Raw genomic sequence first — 20,240 nt, forward strand, 5'->3', positions numbered from 1 at the left:
TTTACTACAGGAGTTTTTAAATAGGTTTTTAAACACAAAATATTGACCCGAGAGCCCGTGCACCACGCTGTGCTCCCCAAAACCCTAACCAAGTCTTCACCCTAAAATTAATGATTCCCCTCTCATGGGGACCTCCAATTTGTCCCCATAAGGGAGGTGAGTCCCCACACTTGACTGTGTAAACAGATTTAGGTCCCAACAAGTATAGTAATGCTAGACCACAACACACACACACACACACACACACACACACACACACACACACACACACACACACACACACACACACACACACACACACACACACACACACACACACACACACTTCCTATGAGTGTGTTTCCTAGTGCACATTGTGTCATGGTAGAACCTCCTCTAAGGAAGGAGCATCTGTTCAACACCCCACACACCACTAACACACACACACACACACACACACACACACACACACACACACACACACACACACACACACACACACACACACACACACACATACAAATAGCTGGCATTCGTCACTGCTTCTTTTTGTTTCCTGGCTCCCCAGCTGCTCGGACCCTAACCCTCCCCTCTTTCTCGTGCTCTCCTCAACCCACTCCAGTTCTCTCCTCTCCTCACTGCAGTTGTGTGTGTTTTTGGGTGAGCGATGTGTTGTTCCGTGGGTTTCGCCCGGTCTCTGGGCCTGGCCCTGCTGCCTCTGGCCCTCTGCTGTATCGTGGCCAACCTGCTGCTTCTGTTTCCCATGGGAGAAATCACCTACATCCAGCAGGACCGCCTGGCCAGCTACATCTGGTACTTTGGTGGACTAGGAGGAGGGGGAGCACTGGTGAGTAAACAACTGCCTTTATGTTCTTATATGATGATGAGTATTTGTTATATGTTTTGGTATGGTCACATTTTCTTTGATAGAAACTTTTTCAGTTTGGGTCATCATCTGGCTTCTTTAGGTCAAAGTTAGTTGTCTGAGTTGTTGGGCATGTGCTCTCTAAACACCAGGTGCTGGTCATGCAGCAGTGACTTATTTTGAAGAAAGATAACCACATAGTAAGGTCCCATTACTTTACTTAAATTAAATGGAGAGCATGGTAATCCTTTCTTTAAAAGCTATACTTTAGTATCATGGGATATACTTTAACAGCATGAGGTCCAAATTTACTTTTTTTATTTGATTTACATTAAGATGTCTCTACCCACTGCAAATTGTTTATTTATTCAGTTTGAATGCTAATCAATAATAGAAAGTACATTGTTTTCTTGGTCTGAGTCAAGATATTTGACCAAACCCTGATTTCAAACTTGAAATATCATGGCTTTTTTCTTCTGTATACATACGTGCAAAATTTGTCTTACCCTTTATAAATAAAATAAAAAACCTTGACTTTGACTTTACCATAATGAATACAGAGAAGTTGAAATGTTTCATATTGATGCAACACGGCAGCATCTTTCCAAACAAATAATCTGAAGGGATTATTTTGCCGGGTAGAAGAGGTTTAACAGTATGGAGAAAGTTTTAACAAAGTTCAACTGGTACCACGTGGTTAAACTCATCACTATTGGTTGCACTGGAAAGAGAAATTAACTGAAACTAATAAGTGACTGTTTTTATTGCACTAAAACTAAAAAGAAAGATTCTTTAACAGTATTTCAGCCATGTGACGCTAGAGCTCAGCACCGAAAGTACTTTTGAAAAAGCATCAAAATAAAGCAGCATTCACTGAAAACTAACTCTGCTACATGTAGATACACTGTACTATGACGTCGACTCAAGCCTTACTTACTTTACATCCATAATGCTTTTTGTTGCAAGTTGCATTTATCTGTATGCAGACTCATAGAAACACGATTTTTAGGCATTTTTTTAAACAAATGTAAATGATTTCCCCTTCAACCACTCAGTCTGAGTGTGCCTGCAGTTGCTCATTGAGAACAATTAAGTGTTGTGTGAATTCACACTTAATCCGTCTGCTACATGCTGCTGATCTGATGGGTTTATGCTCTGACTGAACTGAAAGGAGCTGTTCTTAATTAGTTTTTTAAAAAAGACAGTCTCTCCTCTGTCCTACCTTAAACCAGATTAACCTCGCTGACCAGACTAGCACTTGTTTTGGGTATATACAGCTTCACTCTGTAAAATATTGTGATTTGTTTTGGTGGTTTGTAAGAGAAAAGAGAGCTGATAAACAGTGTTGCACCAAACTGATAGATACCATATCTAAACACCAAACAACTCTAAAAAGAAAGTACAATGTAAAAAAGAAGCTATACGTGACCAAGCATTTGTCCTCTACAATACCATATCAACTTTCTGATGCAGAAGAGGGACAATTTAGTCCTTCTCACTTAAAAAAATTACACTTACTTTAGTTTGTGCATGTTCTTTTTGCATATGTTATTAGAAGTATTTCTGCAAGCACTTTTTCCATGCTGTTTTTATGTTTTCCTCTTTGGGCTTTTCCTTTCTTCTTGGAAAAGACAGAACATTTCAAAGTCAAAGAGCAAACTGAACCCCTCTGAGAGAAATCTATCTTTAGCTTCCTCCCTTCCTCTCTCCTGCTCTTCCTCCCTCCTTTTTCCTTGTTTCTCCCTCTTCCTTTCTCACTGTGTGCACTTCCCTCTGTATGTTCAGTATCTCTATTTTGCCCTTTTATGTGACGATGCTCATGATCTCTGAGGCCTTGGGAACTTCCGCCCCCTCAGTTGGGACGTGATTTAAAGACCGTGACCGCTGGGAGAGAGACAACAGCACAGGAAAGAGGAGGAAAGGAAAAGGGAGGGAGGGAAAGTAAAATAAAACAACCTTGAAACAAACAAACACACAACACATGTATTTAAAATCTATGCCTTTCTCTCGCAGTAAGGCCATCCAACTACATAACAACAAATGTGATGAATGCTCTTGTTTGACCACTTATTGTGGCTACTATCAGAATAATTGTCAATTAATTTATGATAGATGTATGTATGGTCCCAGGAGGGGTAATCCTAAGGATTTAGTAACCCCTAGACTTTATATGTAGCTTAAAAACAAACAACAGTCAAATCTCGTTATGCTAACGTAGCATGCTTACCGTCTAAAGCTGTATCCAAAACAACACCAACACGTTTGCTATGTGCTGTTTATATAGATTTGAATTTGTAATTGTTTTGGTTTAGGATCTATATTGATCTGGCTTTTATTGATAGGAAATGCTTCAAGTAAATGCAAAGAATAGCAGGTTTAATAAGACTGAAATATGAGTAGCTAACGTAGCTTTAGCATTTATATATTTAGTCCTACTGTACTACTTTCCTATCTTAAACATATCAATGTATATAATATCCTTTAATGACTTAAATTAATTACATATTAAATGCTGCTGTTCATAAATGTCTCTCTGCTTTCAGATGCTGTTTCCTGCTGTGGTATTTATCACTCTGGGGAAATGTAACTGCTGCTGGAATGAGAGCTTAATGGTAAGCGACTTACCAAACTATCAATAACACTCAAAATCAAGCCTGGACTTCATTTGATGTTCATTAATTCTACACACAGACCAATATTATCAGATGTTTTCCCCTTTTCTTAAATCGAAATATGAAGATTGTTTGTCTTTCACCCCTTGTGTCTCTTCATAGTGTTCCCCTTTTACTACTGTTTCTCAGTAAACTGCACAGTTGTCCTTAAGCCGCCCATACTGTCGCTTTATGAGGTGGAATGCTAATGCTAATCCAGCAGTGATAATTCAACAAGGGTCCCATTGTTTGTCAATATTCAACAAAGTAAGCTTGGCTCCCACCACTCAAGCCACAGGCACAGCTGTGTGTGTGTATTTCACAGTGGCCTCTGTATCTGACCTACAGTATGAAACAGCTAAATTAAACAGTTTACATTTAAACAGACAGGCAGGCACACATAAATTGACAAGGGCATCTAAACACATTCACTTTTTAAATCACTGTGTGTGTCTGTGTTCTCGCAGATGTGCGGTTCAGTGTTGGCAGCTGTTGTCGGTCTGGTGGGATCTGGCTACTGTTTCGTCATGTCAGGGTTCGCCTTGGTGCAGGGTCCACAGTGCTTCACCTCGCTTGGATGGTCGTACCCTTTTGCAGACCAGAGCGGCAGGTAGGGAGATACTGCACTGTTTGTGGTGGCATGGGTCTCTTCATTCATTTAGTCTTTAAAAAGTCAAAAGAATTGTGAAAAATCTCTATAAAAAATGTCACTGCTTGTGCTCCTTACATTTTAGGGCATTGTTGATTAAAAAAAAATTGACAAATGATTATTCATTATAAGTATTGTCGATTAATCACAAGTCAATCATTTTAGCTCTAATTTGTTTCTAAAGAGTATACATACTGTTGTTGACGCTCTCTTCTCTGTTATCTCAAATAAAATGAACCTCAATTATAAAGGTCATTAATACATTTAAACATACTGTATCTAGGTTAACCCAAGTTCAACACATGGTAAGTGTAAGAACATCAACTGCACCAAACCATATAACAACACTTAAACAGCTGCTATAATGCTGTGTTTTTTACTTCTGCGATTTGGAATACAAGGTGCCCTTATATAGAAACACTGGACTTTGCCTCCACCAGTTTTTATTTTTGCATTCATTAAAAACATTGTAATGTGGCATCGCTTATTTTTTTATTCATCAGTGTGTTCTGAGAGACAATTCTTCCCCTTGGTATTTCAGCACTCGAAAACGGGTTTATTGCCAGGTAGGTTCACACATACGAGGAATTTGACTTGATATAAAATATAAAACAAAAATCTCCATATAAAACAAAAAATCTAAAGAATCTTTAAGGACACTGTAATAAAATATAGTTAGATAGCAAGAAAATAAAGCAGTAATTTACAGCGAAATAGAATGCAGTGAATTATAAAATATGAAATAAGAATATGTGCAGTAAGCAATATTTGAGCATTGTGTGCATTAATGTAATGCATATAGAGTCTACGTTGTGGCTGAGGTAAAGTGTCAGTGTCAGCCGGGCCTTGTTTAAGAGGCCGGTAGCGGAGGGGAAGGAACTGTTCAGGTGGCGAGAGGTTTTGGTCCTGATGGAGCGCAGCCTCCTGCCAGAGGGGAGGGGGGTGAACAGTTTGTGTCCAGGGTGGGATGGGTCGGCCACTATCTTCCCTGCCCGCCTCAGGGTTCTGGAGGCGTGCAGGTCGTGGAGGGATGGCAGATTGCAGCCGATCACCTTCTCTGCAGAGCGGATGAGCCGCTGCAGCCTGCCCTTATCCTTGGCTGTGGCTGCGGCGTACCAGATGGTGATGGAGGAGGTGAGGATAGACTCGATGATGGAGGTGTAGAAGTTCACCATCATTGTCTTTGGCAGGTTGAATTTCTTCAGCTGCCTGTCCTGGGCGATGATGGTGCCCAGGAAGCAGAAAGACTCCACAGCAGTTACTGGGGAGTCACACAGAGTGATGGGGGCGGGTGGGGCTGCGTTCTTCCTAAAGTCCACAACCATCTCCACTGTCTTGTATTTAGAAAAATGCAGCTGCTGTCTGTGTTTGATTGTCTATTGTCTATCTGTGTCCCAGGTATCTCTTACAACCAGAGACGTGGTCACGGTGCCTTCAGCCGGTTCACATCGTAGAGTGGAACGTGACTCTGCTGTTCGTGTTGATGGGCCTGGCTGTGCTGGAGTTCATCATCTGTCTCTGTCAGCTGGGAAACGGTCTAGTCAACGCCGTCTGCAGACCCTGTTGCTACAAGCAGGAGTATAGTCTTAATGCTTAAATCAACAGACAAACACAGATACACCTGTAAGTAGTAGGCTCTCCTGCTGAGACATACGTGCACACATAAACAAATCACACACTCTATTGTATGCACACATACAGGACATCAATGGACATCAATGGACACAAATAGACACGGCATTGTCTAGACACTGCCTCATTGCCAAGCACAAGTGTATGTGTGTGAGTACAACTAGGGTTTACTAAATGTCTCCTAAACTGGAAGCACCATGCATTAATTGAAACCTCATTAAACTAAAAGATACAATATGTTTAGTTGTAAATTACATTTTTTCTGGTCAGTGTTTTAGCTCTAGGAGTATCACTACTGTATGTTCATTAATGTTTCACACAACACAACACACACACAAACACACACACACAACACACACACCACACACACAACACACACACACACACACACACACACACACACACACACACACACACCACACACACACACACACACCCACACACACACACACACATTATGGAAACTGGCCACCGTCAATGGAATCACTATGTTATAACCTTTAATTTGCCCTGCTTATTGACAAAACTCACTATGCAGTCATTGATAATTATGGTCCTCTGGTGCAGCCAGAAAACAAGTTTTAAGACAGATTGTATTAATATACTCTATAGAAACGTAGAGGATACAATTAACTTTGTTGAAAGAAGACTTAGCAGAACAACATGTACAAATGGAGACAAAGTAAATCAGCGTTGGAAAACATAATGGGAGATTTCACTAAAGTAAGTATTGGTGTGTGTGAAGCTTTAATTTTTTTTTTTTAAAGAAGACAAAGAACTGTCTTTACACTCAATATACAACTGTTTCATTAGCTTATTTCAAGAAATGTATGTTCAGTGTCAACGTTGATTGCTTTCTTAATTATCATTGTGACGGGGCTCTAATTTTCCGTTCACAAAAACTGGCCTAGTCGGTTGGGTTACGCTCCAAAACTTTATTTATAACAGCAACAACAAAAATAGCGAACCAGCACAAGTTAGAAAACAAAATAAAATCCACAAACAGGCCGTCCATCACTCATTAGAGTAAACATGCTCTGGGTTGCCTTCTCTGCAACCAACTCCCAAACATGTCCCAACTGTTGCCTTCATTGCAACATTCTTCCGAGTGACACAGTCCAAAAAAACCAAGGAACCAACACCGTCCCTTTTGACCCCATAGCCCCTCCCACAGGCTCACCGTCAACAGGTGACACAATCAACTCAAAACCACATTTCAACAAAAGAATCCGACCCAAACATAAACAGGTTAACCACCTGTTAACATAATCATTCCCCATAATTAAACAAACGTAAAATAAATAAGAAATTGCATGGTTCATTTGACGGAAGAGAGCAGGAAATGTTTGGCTGTCAGTGGCGGAGTCAGTCACTCTGTGACCCGCTCCGTCAAGGCAAGGCAAGGCAAGGCAAGTTTATTTATATAGCACTTTTCAACACAAGGCAATTCAAAGTGCTTTACAAAAAATGAAAGACATTAAGAAAAAGAAATTTAAAATCAGTCATTAAAAAGAAAAGCTAATAAAATAAACATTAAAAGAAAAAATACATGGATAAAAGTTTCAGTGCAGTCTAAGATATAAATAGTTCAATTAAACATTAAAAGAAAAAGTACATGGATAAAAGTTACAGTGCAGTCTAAGATATGAATAGTTCAATTAAAAGCAGCGACAAAAAGAAAAGTCTTCAGCCTGGATTTAAAAGTAGTCAGAGTTGCAGCGGACCTACAGGTTTCTGGGAGTTTGTTCCAGATATTTGGAGCATAATAACTGAACGCTGCTTTACCATGTTTAGTTCTGACTCTGGGGACAGAAAGCTGACCAGTCCCTGAAGACCTGAGAGATCTGGATGGTTCATAATTTAGCAGGAGGTCAGAAATGTATTTTGGGCCTAAACCATTCAGTGCTTTATAAACCAGCAGCAGTATTTTTGAAATGTATTCTTTGACACACAGGAAGCCAGTGTAAAGACTTCAGAACAGGAGTGATGTGATCCACTTTCTTAGTGTTAGTGAAGACTCGAGCAGCGGCGTTCTGAATTAGCTGCAGCTTTCTAATAGATTTTTTAGTGAGACCTGTGAAGACACCATTGCAGTAGTCCAGTCTACTGAAGATAAAAGTATGGACAAGTTTTTCCAAATCCTGCTGTGACATTAGTCTTTTAATCCTAGATATATTCTTTAGGTGATAGTAGGCTGATTTAGTAACTGTTTTAATGTGACTGTTGAAACTCAGGTCAGAGTCCATGACTACACCTAGATTTCTGGCTCTATCTGAACATTGCAGACTGAAGCTCAGCGCTAACTTTTATACGTTCTGACTTGGCTCCAAAAACCATTACCTCAGTTTTATCTTTGTTTAATTGGAGAAAGTTCTGACACATCCAGTCATTGATTTGTTCAATGCACTTACTCAGTGTTTGAATTGGAGCATAGTCTCCTGGTGAAATTGTTACGTACATTTGTGTGTCATCTGCATAGCTATGGTAACTTATTTTGTTGTTTTTCATTATCTGAGCCAGTGGTAGCATGTAGATGTTAAAGAGAAGAGGCCCCAAGATGGAGACTTGAGGAACCCCACATGTCATATTTGTCAACTCAGATGTGTATTTACCTATAGAAACAATACCTATAGAAACAATCATTATTAAATGTATTTTATACATTTCTAAAACCCAACAACTACACTACTGTTGTTTTGCATGAACAGGTAATACTACAATTGAAGTTATCACTCTATATTCTTAAGATGGCCACCATCTTTGTATCATGATGTTGGACATGACACGAGATGAGCTCTTGTGTCATTGTTGGGTTGTTGTTGCAAGAAGAGATGCACATTATTTAGTTGTTTATCAGCATGATTAATTTGAAAGTGTCCTTTCTGTCCTGTTTGATTCTGTGTTGGATAATTTAGAGATAATGAGCAGATTTTTATTTGTGTGTTTGTACATTTGTTTTTATTTTCAGAGCATTTTGTTGTAAATTGTTTACGTCTTTCCGACGCTAGACCAGTGTTGACAAACATTTTATATATATTTTAGTGACATATTTTTATAATGTACATTTGTTTGTGCTACCTTGAATAAAAAAATCTGAAGTTTCGAGTAAGTCATTAAGCTGACCTCTGTTAACAAAAACAGGTTGAATTGTGTGTGTGTGTGTGTGTGTGTGTGTGTGTGTGTGGGGGGGGGGGTGTCTGTATTTTTTGGCAACAAAATATATTTACTTGGCAGTATTGTAGACTTTGAAACTTTGGCCTTCATCAGTTCTAAAACAAATGGACAAACACACTTAAAATGTCTTAAATAACATAATGATATCTTAACACAAACACATACATACATATTATTTTGCTGTGTACAAATATCCCAATCAATGTGAATGCCTGCTTGAATCCCCTGCTGAACTGCTTTCAAATTTTAACATTAAATTAAATGTTTCCATCAACTTATCTGGCATTCAACCAATGTAACTTTTGTTCCAACTTGTTCTTACAGAGGAGGAGGGTCTCTGACACAAATGTACCGTAAGTCCATGTGTGTTCAGTCCTGGAGTTTCCAGAATTGCTGGGTATTGACCCACATCAGGACTGAAAACTGAGTAAATGTGGTCTGAGACCCCAAGAGCCAAGCCCATTACAAAACGTATTTTTAGCAAATTAATCGGAATATTAACATAGTTGATGCAGGAAGAAAAAGTTCCATTTATTTTCATAGCATAATTGAATACAATTACTTAAAGGTGGGGTAGGTACGTTTGAGAGACCGGCTCGAGATATGCTTTTTGTTATATTCCATGGAATGCTCTTAACATCCCGAAAGCAATGAATATCTGAATACGGCTCAAATAACTGGATGGCCTACCTGCCTGTCAGCCTTCCATCTGTGCACACACTTATCTCGTGCCCTCATTGGTCATGTGCGCGTTCGTGTGTGTTGAAGGAGGGGCTCTGTAAGGAAGTGGCAGATTTGTTCCGGCTGTGTATTTTCAAATTCTAACGCACTCGAACTGGTTTCTCCAAAATGACCTACCCGACCTTTAAAGAAAAATACAAAATCATAAACCAGTCTTCAAAGCCGACTTCACTAAACTGACTTCAGAATCAGATGGAAGCCCTTCAAATGAGTGCTGAAGTCATAAACTACTTAGTTTGGAAAATTCTTTTACCTATTCTATGTCACATTTGGACATCATCTTTGACCTGAGGCCCTTCATCATTGGCTTTTCATGAGAACACTTGAATTGTAGCCACATTTCCAAAAGTACAGAAAAAAAAAAGTCAGTGGTAAAATATGTTGATCCCAAGTGGATGTTGCATAAAAAAACGTTCTGTTCTGACATAAGTCACTCTATCTCTGTGACAGGTTGTTTCTGAATGTCAATGACCCCTCTGCCCTGCTTGGCTGTTCCCAGCAGTCATCACATGGGGTATAAAGACACACAGAGGGGCAAAAGTCCCTCAGACAGACTGACAAACAGCTCTCAGTTGTCTGCACTGTTGTCATTATCATTATACTGTATTCCTCATCATTGAACAAAAATAATCTTCCTGCAGTTTTGAAGTGGACTTGCTGAAGTCTCAGCGCTGCATCTTCAAAATGCATCGGTTGGGATTAAGGGGAGTGTTGCTGCTCTGTTTTGCAGCAGCATGTGTGTCTGGGATGAGGAGAGAGTACTTCCTTAGGATAGAGGAAGTTTCTTGGAACTACGCTCCAACTGGAATGAACATTATTCAAAACCGCACGCTGCAGGAGGATGAGTAAGTACATTCACAGTACACTGCCTTCTTTATGGTGGAGTCAGCCAGTCAGCGCTAACTGATCCAAATAGGAAAAGCAAGACTCCTCATTACTTAAAGAGATAATGTAATCTCCAATTTCTCGGTCCCTTAAATATCCATTACACCTCCATTACATTATCTCACTTAAACTCCATGGATATTTACAGTTTACCCCTTCGATGTATAAATATAAACTTAAGTAACTCTATTTCAGAAAAAGATCTAAAACAACATTTTGATTATTTAAATTTTAGATTGTTCACAAGTCTGTTATTTGTTATATACTTTTTGTGCAAAAGGCATTTTACTTTACTTTTTACTTTTAAAAATTAAAATAAATCTGCCTGTTCAGGCTACTCTTGTTCTATATTTGAATTATTTATTTGTCCTTCTAATATCTCTGGTCAACATGCTTTAAAACACAAACTGTACTCTCAAATCGACTAGATAGGATACATTCAGAAACAGAAATAAATCTACATTTTTATGTAATTAATGAAGAATGTATCAGGTTCATGAAGGCCTCACAAGACACACCTTGAATAATCTCAGCAGAATGTTTGTGTCCAAAATATTGTCAAGTCCATTAAGAGTGTACAGATAAAAAAGTTATTTAGTACACACTGTTATCTGGAACATTTGAATATCACTGAGTCATGGTTAATGTTATTAGTGATGTGCTTTTCATCACAAATAAAATCTCCAATTTGAATGGCTTGATGAGCAGGTAGACATATATATTTTTAAGCATCTACTTTAGTATTTTTGTGTTTTTTTCAGTTGCTTTAGCCTATTACAGGTTTTTGAGATATTTTAACTGTTATCCATCATGTTCCCCATTCTCTCTCTCTGCAGAGAAGCCTCAGTATTTTTAAAAAAAGGCCCCCAGCGTATCGGCTCCACCTACAAGAAGGCCGTGTATAAGCAGTACACCGACTCCTCCTACAGGACAGAGGTGATAAAGCCAGACTGGCTGGGCTACCTTGGACCTCTGCTAATGTCCGAGGAGGGAGACACTGTCATCGTGCACCTGAAGAACATAGCAACAAGGCCTTACAGCATCCACCCACATGGACTGAACTACAGCAAGGGCAATGAGGGTGAGGAATGAATGAATCATAAGGCAGACTTAATAACAGAAAGATAGATATGTGACCTTGTGAGCTTGTTTCTGTCTCTTCAGGCGCTCTTTACCCCGATGGTACTGGTCCAGAGCTAAAGCGTGACGACTCAGTGGCTCCAGGTTCCATAGTAACGTATGAGTGGACCCTCCCAGAGACCCACAGTCCAACACCAGAGGACAGCAATTGCCTGACCGAATTCTACCACTCCCACGTCAGCCCACCAAAGACATCAGCGCAGGACTGATAGGACCCCTCATCATCTGTAAGAGAGGTACAGGAACACTTTAACCTTATGGTATCTAGTGGTAAAACTAAGTACATTTACTGCTGCTTAAGTACTATTTTCAGGTATTTGTACTTTTATTTCCCCCTTTGTATTGTCCCCTCTATAGCCACCCAATTTTTTATGACCTTTTGTGAACTTTCCCCTTCAGTACATTAATGCATATTGTACCTAAATGTCCTTTTCTCTGTAGGAACTCTGGACTTACATGGAGACAACTCAAGCGACTATCTGTACGCTTTGCTGTTCATGGTGGCAGATGAGAACTTCAGCTGGTACCTTGATGAAAACATCAGGACGCACATTACAAGTCCTGCCAAGGACCTGAAGAATGATGAAGATTTTATTGAGAGCAACAAAATGCATGGTGAGGGTGAACATCCTAGTCTACATACAAATACCCATACCCTTCCATTGAATACCTTTAACTCTGAGTATGGATTACAGGCATAAACGGTTTTCTGTACGGTAACCTGCCTGGACTGACCATGTGCCAAGGCAACAAGATCCACTGGCATTTGATTGGCTTAGGCAATGAGGTAAATATTGAATACTTTGTATAGGTCTTCCGGTTGCTGTTGCTCAAATTAAATGCTTTTCAAATGTTTAAAAACTATTCAAGGATGCAAGTCAGTTTGACGTAATGTCTTGGTGTTAAGCATCTGGTCTGAACTCAGTTTAAATGTAATTTATCTCCAACAGGTGGACATGCATTCGGTTCATTTCCATGGCCAGATCCTGACCGTGCAGAACCACCACACAGACACAGTCAGTCTTTTCCCCGCCTCCAGCACCACAGCTGAGATGGTAGCTGACAACCCCGGACACTGGCTGCTGGCTTGCGGCATCAATGACCATTTGACAGGTGGGCTAACTTCCCCCATTCTTATTTTGATTCAAGCAGGATGATCTTGCCACAAATGTATAACTGTGCAGTATTTTCTTTTGTTGTTTTGTTCAGCTGGAATGCAGGCTATATTTGAGATCAAGAAATGTTTTCCCAACGTCCATAAACCCCAGCCACACGGTGAACTCAGACCCTTCTTCATTGCTGCTGAAGAAGACATCTGGGATTACGCTCCCATCCCACCAACTGATGGGTCGGTTACTGTACACACACACACACACACACACACACTCACACACACACACACACACACACACACACACACACACACACACACACACACACACACACACACACACACACACACACACACACACCACACACACACACACACACACACACACACACACACACACCACACACACACACACACACACACACACACACACACCATGTATACATCACTTCAGGGGACATTACATTGACTTACATGCATTTCCTGGAGACTTATCCTAACCTTAACCATAACCAACACATGCCTAACCCTAACCCTTACCCTTACCCTAACCAAGTCTTCACCCTAAAATTAATGATTCCCCTCATGGGACCTCCAATTTGTCCCCATAAGGGAGGCGAGTCCCCACACGTGACAGATTTAGGTCCCCACAAGTATAGTAATGCTAGGCCACACACACCCACACACACACACACACACACACACACACACACACACAAACACACACACACACACACACACACACACACCACACACACAACACACACACGCACGCACGCACACACGCACACACACACACACACCCACACACACATGCACACAATTTCACAAAAATGTCCATGCTGGTTCTTGATGTATAGAGTCATCAGTTAATCATGTGTACTGTGTCACTGTGTGTGTCTGGCTGTGTAGTGAAGCAGAACAGTTTGTAACAAGAGGTCGATACCGTATTGGAAGCCGCTATAAGAAGGTCCGCTATGTGGAATACACTGACAACACCTTCACAACAAAGATGCTACGCAGCCCAGAGGAGCAACACCTTGGAATAATGGGTAATCCAGGATGTGCTGGAGTTTTATAGATGTTTCAGATATTAGGTATTTTATGCAACCAATTGGCTCGTAGGTAATGCTAGCCATTATTGTAATCACCTATTACTGTATTCTGCAGTTTACTGTTTTTGTTGTTGTTGTCTATTGATGTATTGAATGTAGTGACATTTAATATAATTGTTGTACCAAACGAAATGTTGGGTACAACAATTCTCTTCTCTTCTGACCTTTAAGCATTGTCATTAAAGGCATTGATCATTTTAGTCCTTGTTCATATGTTGGACCTCTTTCTTTGCTGTCCTGGAATCCATTACATAACAGGACTAGGGTTCAATGCAAAACTTTCAAAAATATTTTAGAAAGATCTTGTTACCACAATGAGATATCTCCATAAAAAATGAAAACCTAATGCTCCTACATTTCTAACATGTGTGATTGTATCCATCCATGTCTGCAGGTCCAGTGCTGAGAGCTGAAGAGAAGGACACTATCAAGGTGGTGTTTAAGAACAAAGCCAGCCGGCCTTACAGCATACAGCCACATGGTGTTCAGTACAGTATAGAAGACAGTGGGACGCTCTATCACAATGAACTGGAAGGTAAATACAAGCACATATACACACACTTTTATCTGTGCACAAGACACAAAAATGAAATCCATTTTTTTCCCCTCCTAAATTTCTTCTCCTCAGAGTCCCATACAGCAAAGAAACTACGCGAGTTGAAAAAGGAACCAAGTGAGTAAAAAACTTGAATTAATACAATACCAGCCTGAGGTTAGCGTGAATTATACTTATCACCAATTATAGACTGTTGAAAAGGAGTACAAATACTTTAGTTGCAGTAACATTACCATGGGCTTTGAAACCTTGAGTTTGTCATTTTGGTCATTTTGTTCTTTTCCTAAAATGAAACAAAGAGGGTGGAACTGAGTACAACCAAATGCCAAACAAGGCAATGTTATTCAGCAATTACAGTTTAATGTGATGCACATGAACACATTGTGAGTGGGTTTTCAGACAAAAAACGGACAAAACCTAAATTGTACAAAACTTTAGCAGAGACATGTCAATCACAAGAAAGCCATGGCCTAAATCATATGCTGCTTTATCTTCTATTTTATTCTCGAAATCTATTTTTTTTAAATGAACAACTTGCTGTATTGAAAACCTCGTTAGTAATAAATCAAGTTTTCTCATAGACTTTGCAATTCGACTTCTTCTTGCAACCACTGGAGTATCAGAAAGAATGCCAGCAGGGGGCTTCTTTTTTTTTTAAACAAGGAGGTGGCCCCTCTTACCCTTATAATAACTACGTTTCTCTATATAAATCTATGTAATCAGGAGTAGTGACCCCTCTGCCAGCTGCTCTAGTCAGACCCGGGACAATCTACACCTATGAGTGGACAGTGCCAGTGGGTGCTGGTCCAGTGCAAGGGGAGGCTGACTGTCTGACCTATCTATACTACTCTGGAGTGGACCCTGTTAAAGACACCCACTCTGGGTTGATGGGACCGCTCCTCATCTGTCGACCTGGGTCCCTGAAGAAAGGAGTCCAGGTGAGAAGCTTGCACAAAATAATTTGTTTGATTAGGTCACATCGTATTGTGTCTGTTATTCTCAGGTCTGATCGGACGTCTGCTGTGTTGGGACAAAAAGGCATTCTAGAAAAGGAGACTTCAAATCAAAATGACTTAAATGTAGCAATGAAACCATCATTTGACACCTTTCCTCTTTTTATTTCCCTCTTCTCCTCATGTAGAAGAACTATAACAAAGAGTTCCACCTCATGGCCACAACATTTGATGAGAACCTGAGCTGGTATCTGGACGAGAACAAGAGAACCGTACTTGGTCCTGTCACTGTTAACGACGCCTTTATAGAAAGCAACAAGATGCATGGTGTGTAGGAGACACACATTCACACCTACTCACTCAACCTGTAACTTCCTTATGCTTGGCCCCATTTGATGTTTGTTTTATCTCATATTTTTAGCCATCAATGGCTTTGTGTATAGAAACCTCCCAGGTCTGACCATGTGTAAGGGGGATAAAGTAACGTGGCATGTGTCAGGACTGGGTACAGAGACAGACGTCATCAGCCTTTACTTCCAGGGAAATCGCTTCATCTACCGCCAGAACCGACGGGACACCATCAGCGTCTTCCCTCACATCTCACACACTGTCACTATGGAGCCAGACAGCATGGGTATGTAGATCCCTCATGCTGTACACAGGCACACACACTGTCATCCTACAGTGTGCTTGTAAGACAATTCAGGGACATTGTTACAACCTATAAGGTTTTAAAAAGCTCAACACGTGTCTGGTGTTGATATTAGGCATGGCCTGTGTGTGGTATATTACTTTACATATGATGTGTGTGTGTTTCAGGTCAGTTTGAAGTGGTGTCAGCTACAGTTAACCAATATCGTGCTGGAATGAGAGCTAACTACACGGTACAGAAGTGCAGCTTGTTGCAGCGTCAGGGTGAGATTATGCTCCACTCAAAAACCTACTACATCGCTGCCATGGAAGTGGACTGGAACTACTCTCCAAATCGTACCTGGGAGACTGAGATGTTTCGCGGACCGGACAGGTACAGAATCACCTACACATGTACAGTATAACCAAAGTAAATCACAAATAATGGGTACAGAATATCAACAGAAAATTGTCTGTAACATTTGCATTCAAAGATAGATGTGAATGGACACCATGCACTTCTCATATATACATTTGTGCAGTTCTTGTTATATTTTAACATTATTCTACACATCTGAGCCTGTCTCTCTCTCACGCTGCAGCCCTGCTCCTGCCTTCCTGGACCAGCAGGGTGGGTTTATAGGCTCCAGTTACAAGAAGGTGGTCTACCTCAGGTTCACCAATAAAAAGTTCACTCAGCAGATGGAAAGAGCAGCTGATATGGAACACCTCGGTATTTTGGGTAGGCTTTCAGTACATTAAAAATTCAAAAATTGTGATTATAAAAATACTTTCAAACATGCTGTATTTTCCAGCGTGATTTTTCTTGAAATAACAACACTTTTCCTTCTTCCAGGTCCAATGATTCATGCCGATGTGGGAGACAAAGTTACGGTGGTTTTTAAAAACATGGCGTCTAGGCCTTATTCCATCCACGCCCATGGAGTCAAGACAGAAACCCCAGATGTCCATCTCACCCAACCAGGTAGAGATGTAAAATATCAGCTTAGAAAGAAACTGAACATTTTCAATGCAAGTTTTTATTTATATATTCATTTCATTATTATTTTTGTTATACAACTAGAGCATGTAGCTACTGTATGGCATTTATTTCTAAAAATATCAAGACCGTTTTATTTGGCCTCAGTAATCTGTGTCTTTTCCTCATCCTAATTCTGGATTCTATAACTTGAAAACATGTAATTCCCAGGCGAGACTCACTCGTACTACTGGTACGTTACGAAGAATACAGGACCAACCCCAGAGCAGGAGCAGTGCACTGTGTCGGCATACTACTCCACTGCTGATGTTACCAAGGTAATCACACACACACACACACACACACACACACACACACACACACACACACACACACACACACACACACACACACACACACACACACACACACACACACACACACACACATTTACACACACATTTACACACATAAACACACTTATTTTGTCTCACTGCCTAACAGGACATGTACAGCGGTCTGATTGGTCCGTTGGTGATCTGTCGTCGTAGCTGGAGCAGGTGAGTGTCCCTGCAACTTAAAAAACAAAACATTTGAACTACCTAACCTAGGTCATTCTTATTCATTTCATTGAGTTCATATAATGCGCTTGTGTGATTTAGCGGGGAGTATGTTATAGTGCTAGTGTTCACTTTTATAAACAATGTTCCCTTCTCCAGGAGTTTTGGTGCGCGGAAGGAAGTGGAAGAGTTTGCGCTTCTTTTCCTGATTTTTGATGAGAATGAAAGCTGGTAAGTGAAGACTAACCTAAAACTAACCTAAAACTTTGTAGTCCTTTAGTAGCACACACATATAAATTCAAAACCAGATCCATATCATTCATTGTATCTAGCGACGCAAAGGCTGTTTTTGATTTAAATTCTGAGGTAGTGTGCCTGAAACCTATTTTGCCTCTTTAATGGCATGGAATGGAATTTCAATTGTGCTATAAAAATAAAAACCAAACACTTTAGTCTAGACACTATTTCACAGATAATCAAGATAGTCCACAGTCCAACTGTCAGCATTTAAAATGGGAGTATATCATCAGTAGAAATAGTTCAACACCTTTTGGGTTAAATTAAATTGCCCTTTATAAAACACATCTCTTTCAAATGTTTGGCAATTTATCGTTGCTGTTGTTATTCCAGGTATCTGGACGAAAATATCCGGACACACATCAGAAACCCTCGCCCAAACCTGAAGGATGATGAAACATTCATAGAGAGCAACAAGATGCATGGTGAGACAAATATGTGCACAAAAAAAATGGCATCATTTTGAAAGATTGGATATTTTTGTTTCATCATCTAATATAATGTGCATTGTAAGGGAAACTTCTGCAGCAATGGAGAGTCAGGACTCAGAGAGACACGAGGAGAGTTGGAGCTTTGATGTCAAACAATGATAGTTTATTACAAGTCAACGGCCGGAGAATTCATATCACAAGTCACAGCAGCAAAAGGTTCTGACTGCACGGGTGGGTTGTCATGTCAATTCTGCCCAGCCTATCTCTCGATAGACCTTTTAACTAGTTTACAGAGAGTTAATGAGCATATTGGGGAGACGTAAACATCTGGAGGAGACACAGGAGATGTCTCTCACATCTGTGGAGCTTAGAAAGCCAGCGTTCTCACAGTCGTAAACTCCCCTATCAGGCCATAAAACTGACCCTTAAGTGCTGGAGCACATTCCTTAAAGGAGATAACAGAATATTGGTTGGTTATTAACGTCAACAGGCAATAAGGTTAAATATCTAGGAGTAAAGACAGAATTATTCCCTCACATGCATAATGTATTCTCAATAAATGTTTGTTTCTGTTTTCTGTGTATACAGCCATTAATGGTTACATGTATGCAAATCTGAATGGTTTGAACATGGAGGTGGGTGATAAGGTGTACTGGTACCTGATGGGAATGGGCAACGATGTGGACATACACTCTGCCCACTGGCATGGACACAGTGTGGAATATAAGGTATGCAAAAAACACGAACATGCAATACACCTGCACAATCGCACATTTTACAAACTGGTAATCATAAATACCAACTCTTCTTTCTCCCCAGCTGGGTGGAGGCCCTCATCGTACTGATGTGTATGAGCTGTTTCCAGCCACCTTTCAGGTAAAACCACCAAAAAAGCCAGATTCAGCTGATTCAATTTGTCTTTTGAAACTTTAAAAGTGCTTCTTGTTTTATTTGAACACCAATAAGTTAGGTGTAACTTCAGTGATCGGTGTAACCCCAGCAATTTCGTTATTCATCAGCTGTTTTATAGATACATCTTTAATCCTTTTAACAACGTAGTTATTTCCTTAACATACATGTTCTTTATCGAAGTGTTAGTTTGCCAATCTTTTTTATCTTTGACTATCTTCTCCCTGTTCAGACAGTAAAGATGCGTCCTCAGTATCCAGGTACCTGGCTGCTCCACTGTCACGTCACTGACCATATTAAAGGTGGCATGGAGGCGATGTATACTGTTACCGAGAAAGGTAAGGGAACATTTGGGAAGCAAGACACATTTGCTCTGTGGAAAATAGTTATAACATCAGGATACTGTACAAAGAAAACATGTTGGTTTGTCTTCAACAGCAAAGAAGACAGGACTATTTGGCTGAACTTTTGAAAAAAAAGGATCAAGAAAGAAGACAGCAGGTCAAGCTAAAGTTTTATTCCAGAATCAAATTCAGTAATTTGGTCTTGTTCCATATTGCGTAAATGATTGTAATGTCCCGAAAATAACACCAAACCTGTAAAACTACAATAAAGAAAAAAATGTAAAAGTGTTATGACAGTAATGTGTGTCCTGTCACAACAGCAGTCAGGCAGCAGGGGGCACTAGAGCCTGACAGTACATTGCCTTGCCCTTTGAATTGTTTGAGGCAAAGAAGAAACTGTGACAGGTGGATTTTCTGTTTACAGTATCATCACTTTAATGGACTGAAATGTAGCAGTGGTAGCAGTCTGTGTTCTGCATGGCGTGATTGCTACAGTGTTGTAAATCAGCTCAGATGTTGCTGACCCATCTGTCTGTAGCTGCTTCATGCACTGTGATGGTCTGACTTTCTAGAAACATAGTAGCCTACACTTGGTGCACTGCATGAATGCAAGACTAACACTTGTTCTGCTCGTCGTGA

At 40.2% G+C, this 20,240-nt stretch overlaps 2 protein-coding genes across 3 annotated transcripts in view; both read left to right on the plus strand.

Moving 5' to 3' along the window:
- tm4sf18 (transmembrane 4 L six family member 18) overlaps positions 1-6,013 on the plus strand; it is a 26,086-nt gene extending 20,073 nt beyond the window's left edge. The window contains exons 9-12 of one of the 2 annotated variants that reach the window (XM_034210174.1): positions 602-826; positions 3,388-3,456; positions 3,963-4,105; positions 5,543-5,692. In XM_034210174.1, the coding sequence (XP_034066065.1) occupies positions 602-826; positions 3,388-3,431 (269 nt within the window). In that variant the 3' untranslated portion in view covers positions 3,432-3,456; positions 3,963-4,105; positions 5,543-5,692. Of the gene's footprint in view, positions 1-601; positions 827-3,387; positions 3,457-3,962; positions 4,106-5,542 lie in introns of both variants that reach the window. The other variant, XM_034210175.1, reaches the window with a different exon arrangement.
- Positions 6,014-10,226: 4,213 nt separating this feature from the next.
- cp (ceruloplasmin) lies at positions 10,227-19,890 on the plus strand. The gene is given in 25 exon segments (XM_034210173.1): positions 10,227-10,536; positions 11,413-11,657; positions 11,741-11,893; positions 11,896-11,952; positions 12,158-12,331; positions 12,412-12,503; positions 12,667-12,829; positions 12,926-13,064; positions 13,740-13,879; positions 14,337-14,477; positions 14,571-14,615; positions 15,222-15,436; positions 15,640-15,778; positions 15,873-16,085; positions 16,271-16,475; positions 16,684-16,823; positions 16,938-17,066; positions 17,292-17,398; positions 17,565-17,620; positions 17,780-17,851; positions 18,251-18,342; positions 18,937-19,076; positions 19,168-19,224; positions 19,490-19,595; positions 19,696-19,890. Coding segments are annotated over 25 exon segments (3,207 nt in total). The 5' UTR covers positions 10,227-10,375; the 3' UTR covers positions 19,722-19,890.
- The last annotated feature ends 350 nt before the right edge of the window (positions 19,891-20,240 follow it).

The sequence above is a fragment of the Gymnodraco acuticeps genome, unplaced genomic scaffold (assembly GCF_902827175.1).
Source record: "Gymnodraco acuticeps unplaced genomic scaffold, fGymAcu1.1, whole genome shotgun sequence".
Lineage (NCBI taxonomy): Eukaryota > Metazoa > Chordata > Actinopteri > Perciformes > Bathydraconidae > Gymnodraco > Gymnodraco acuticeps.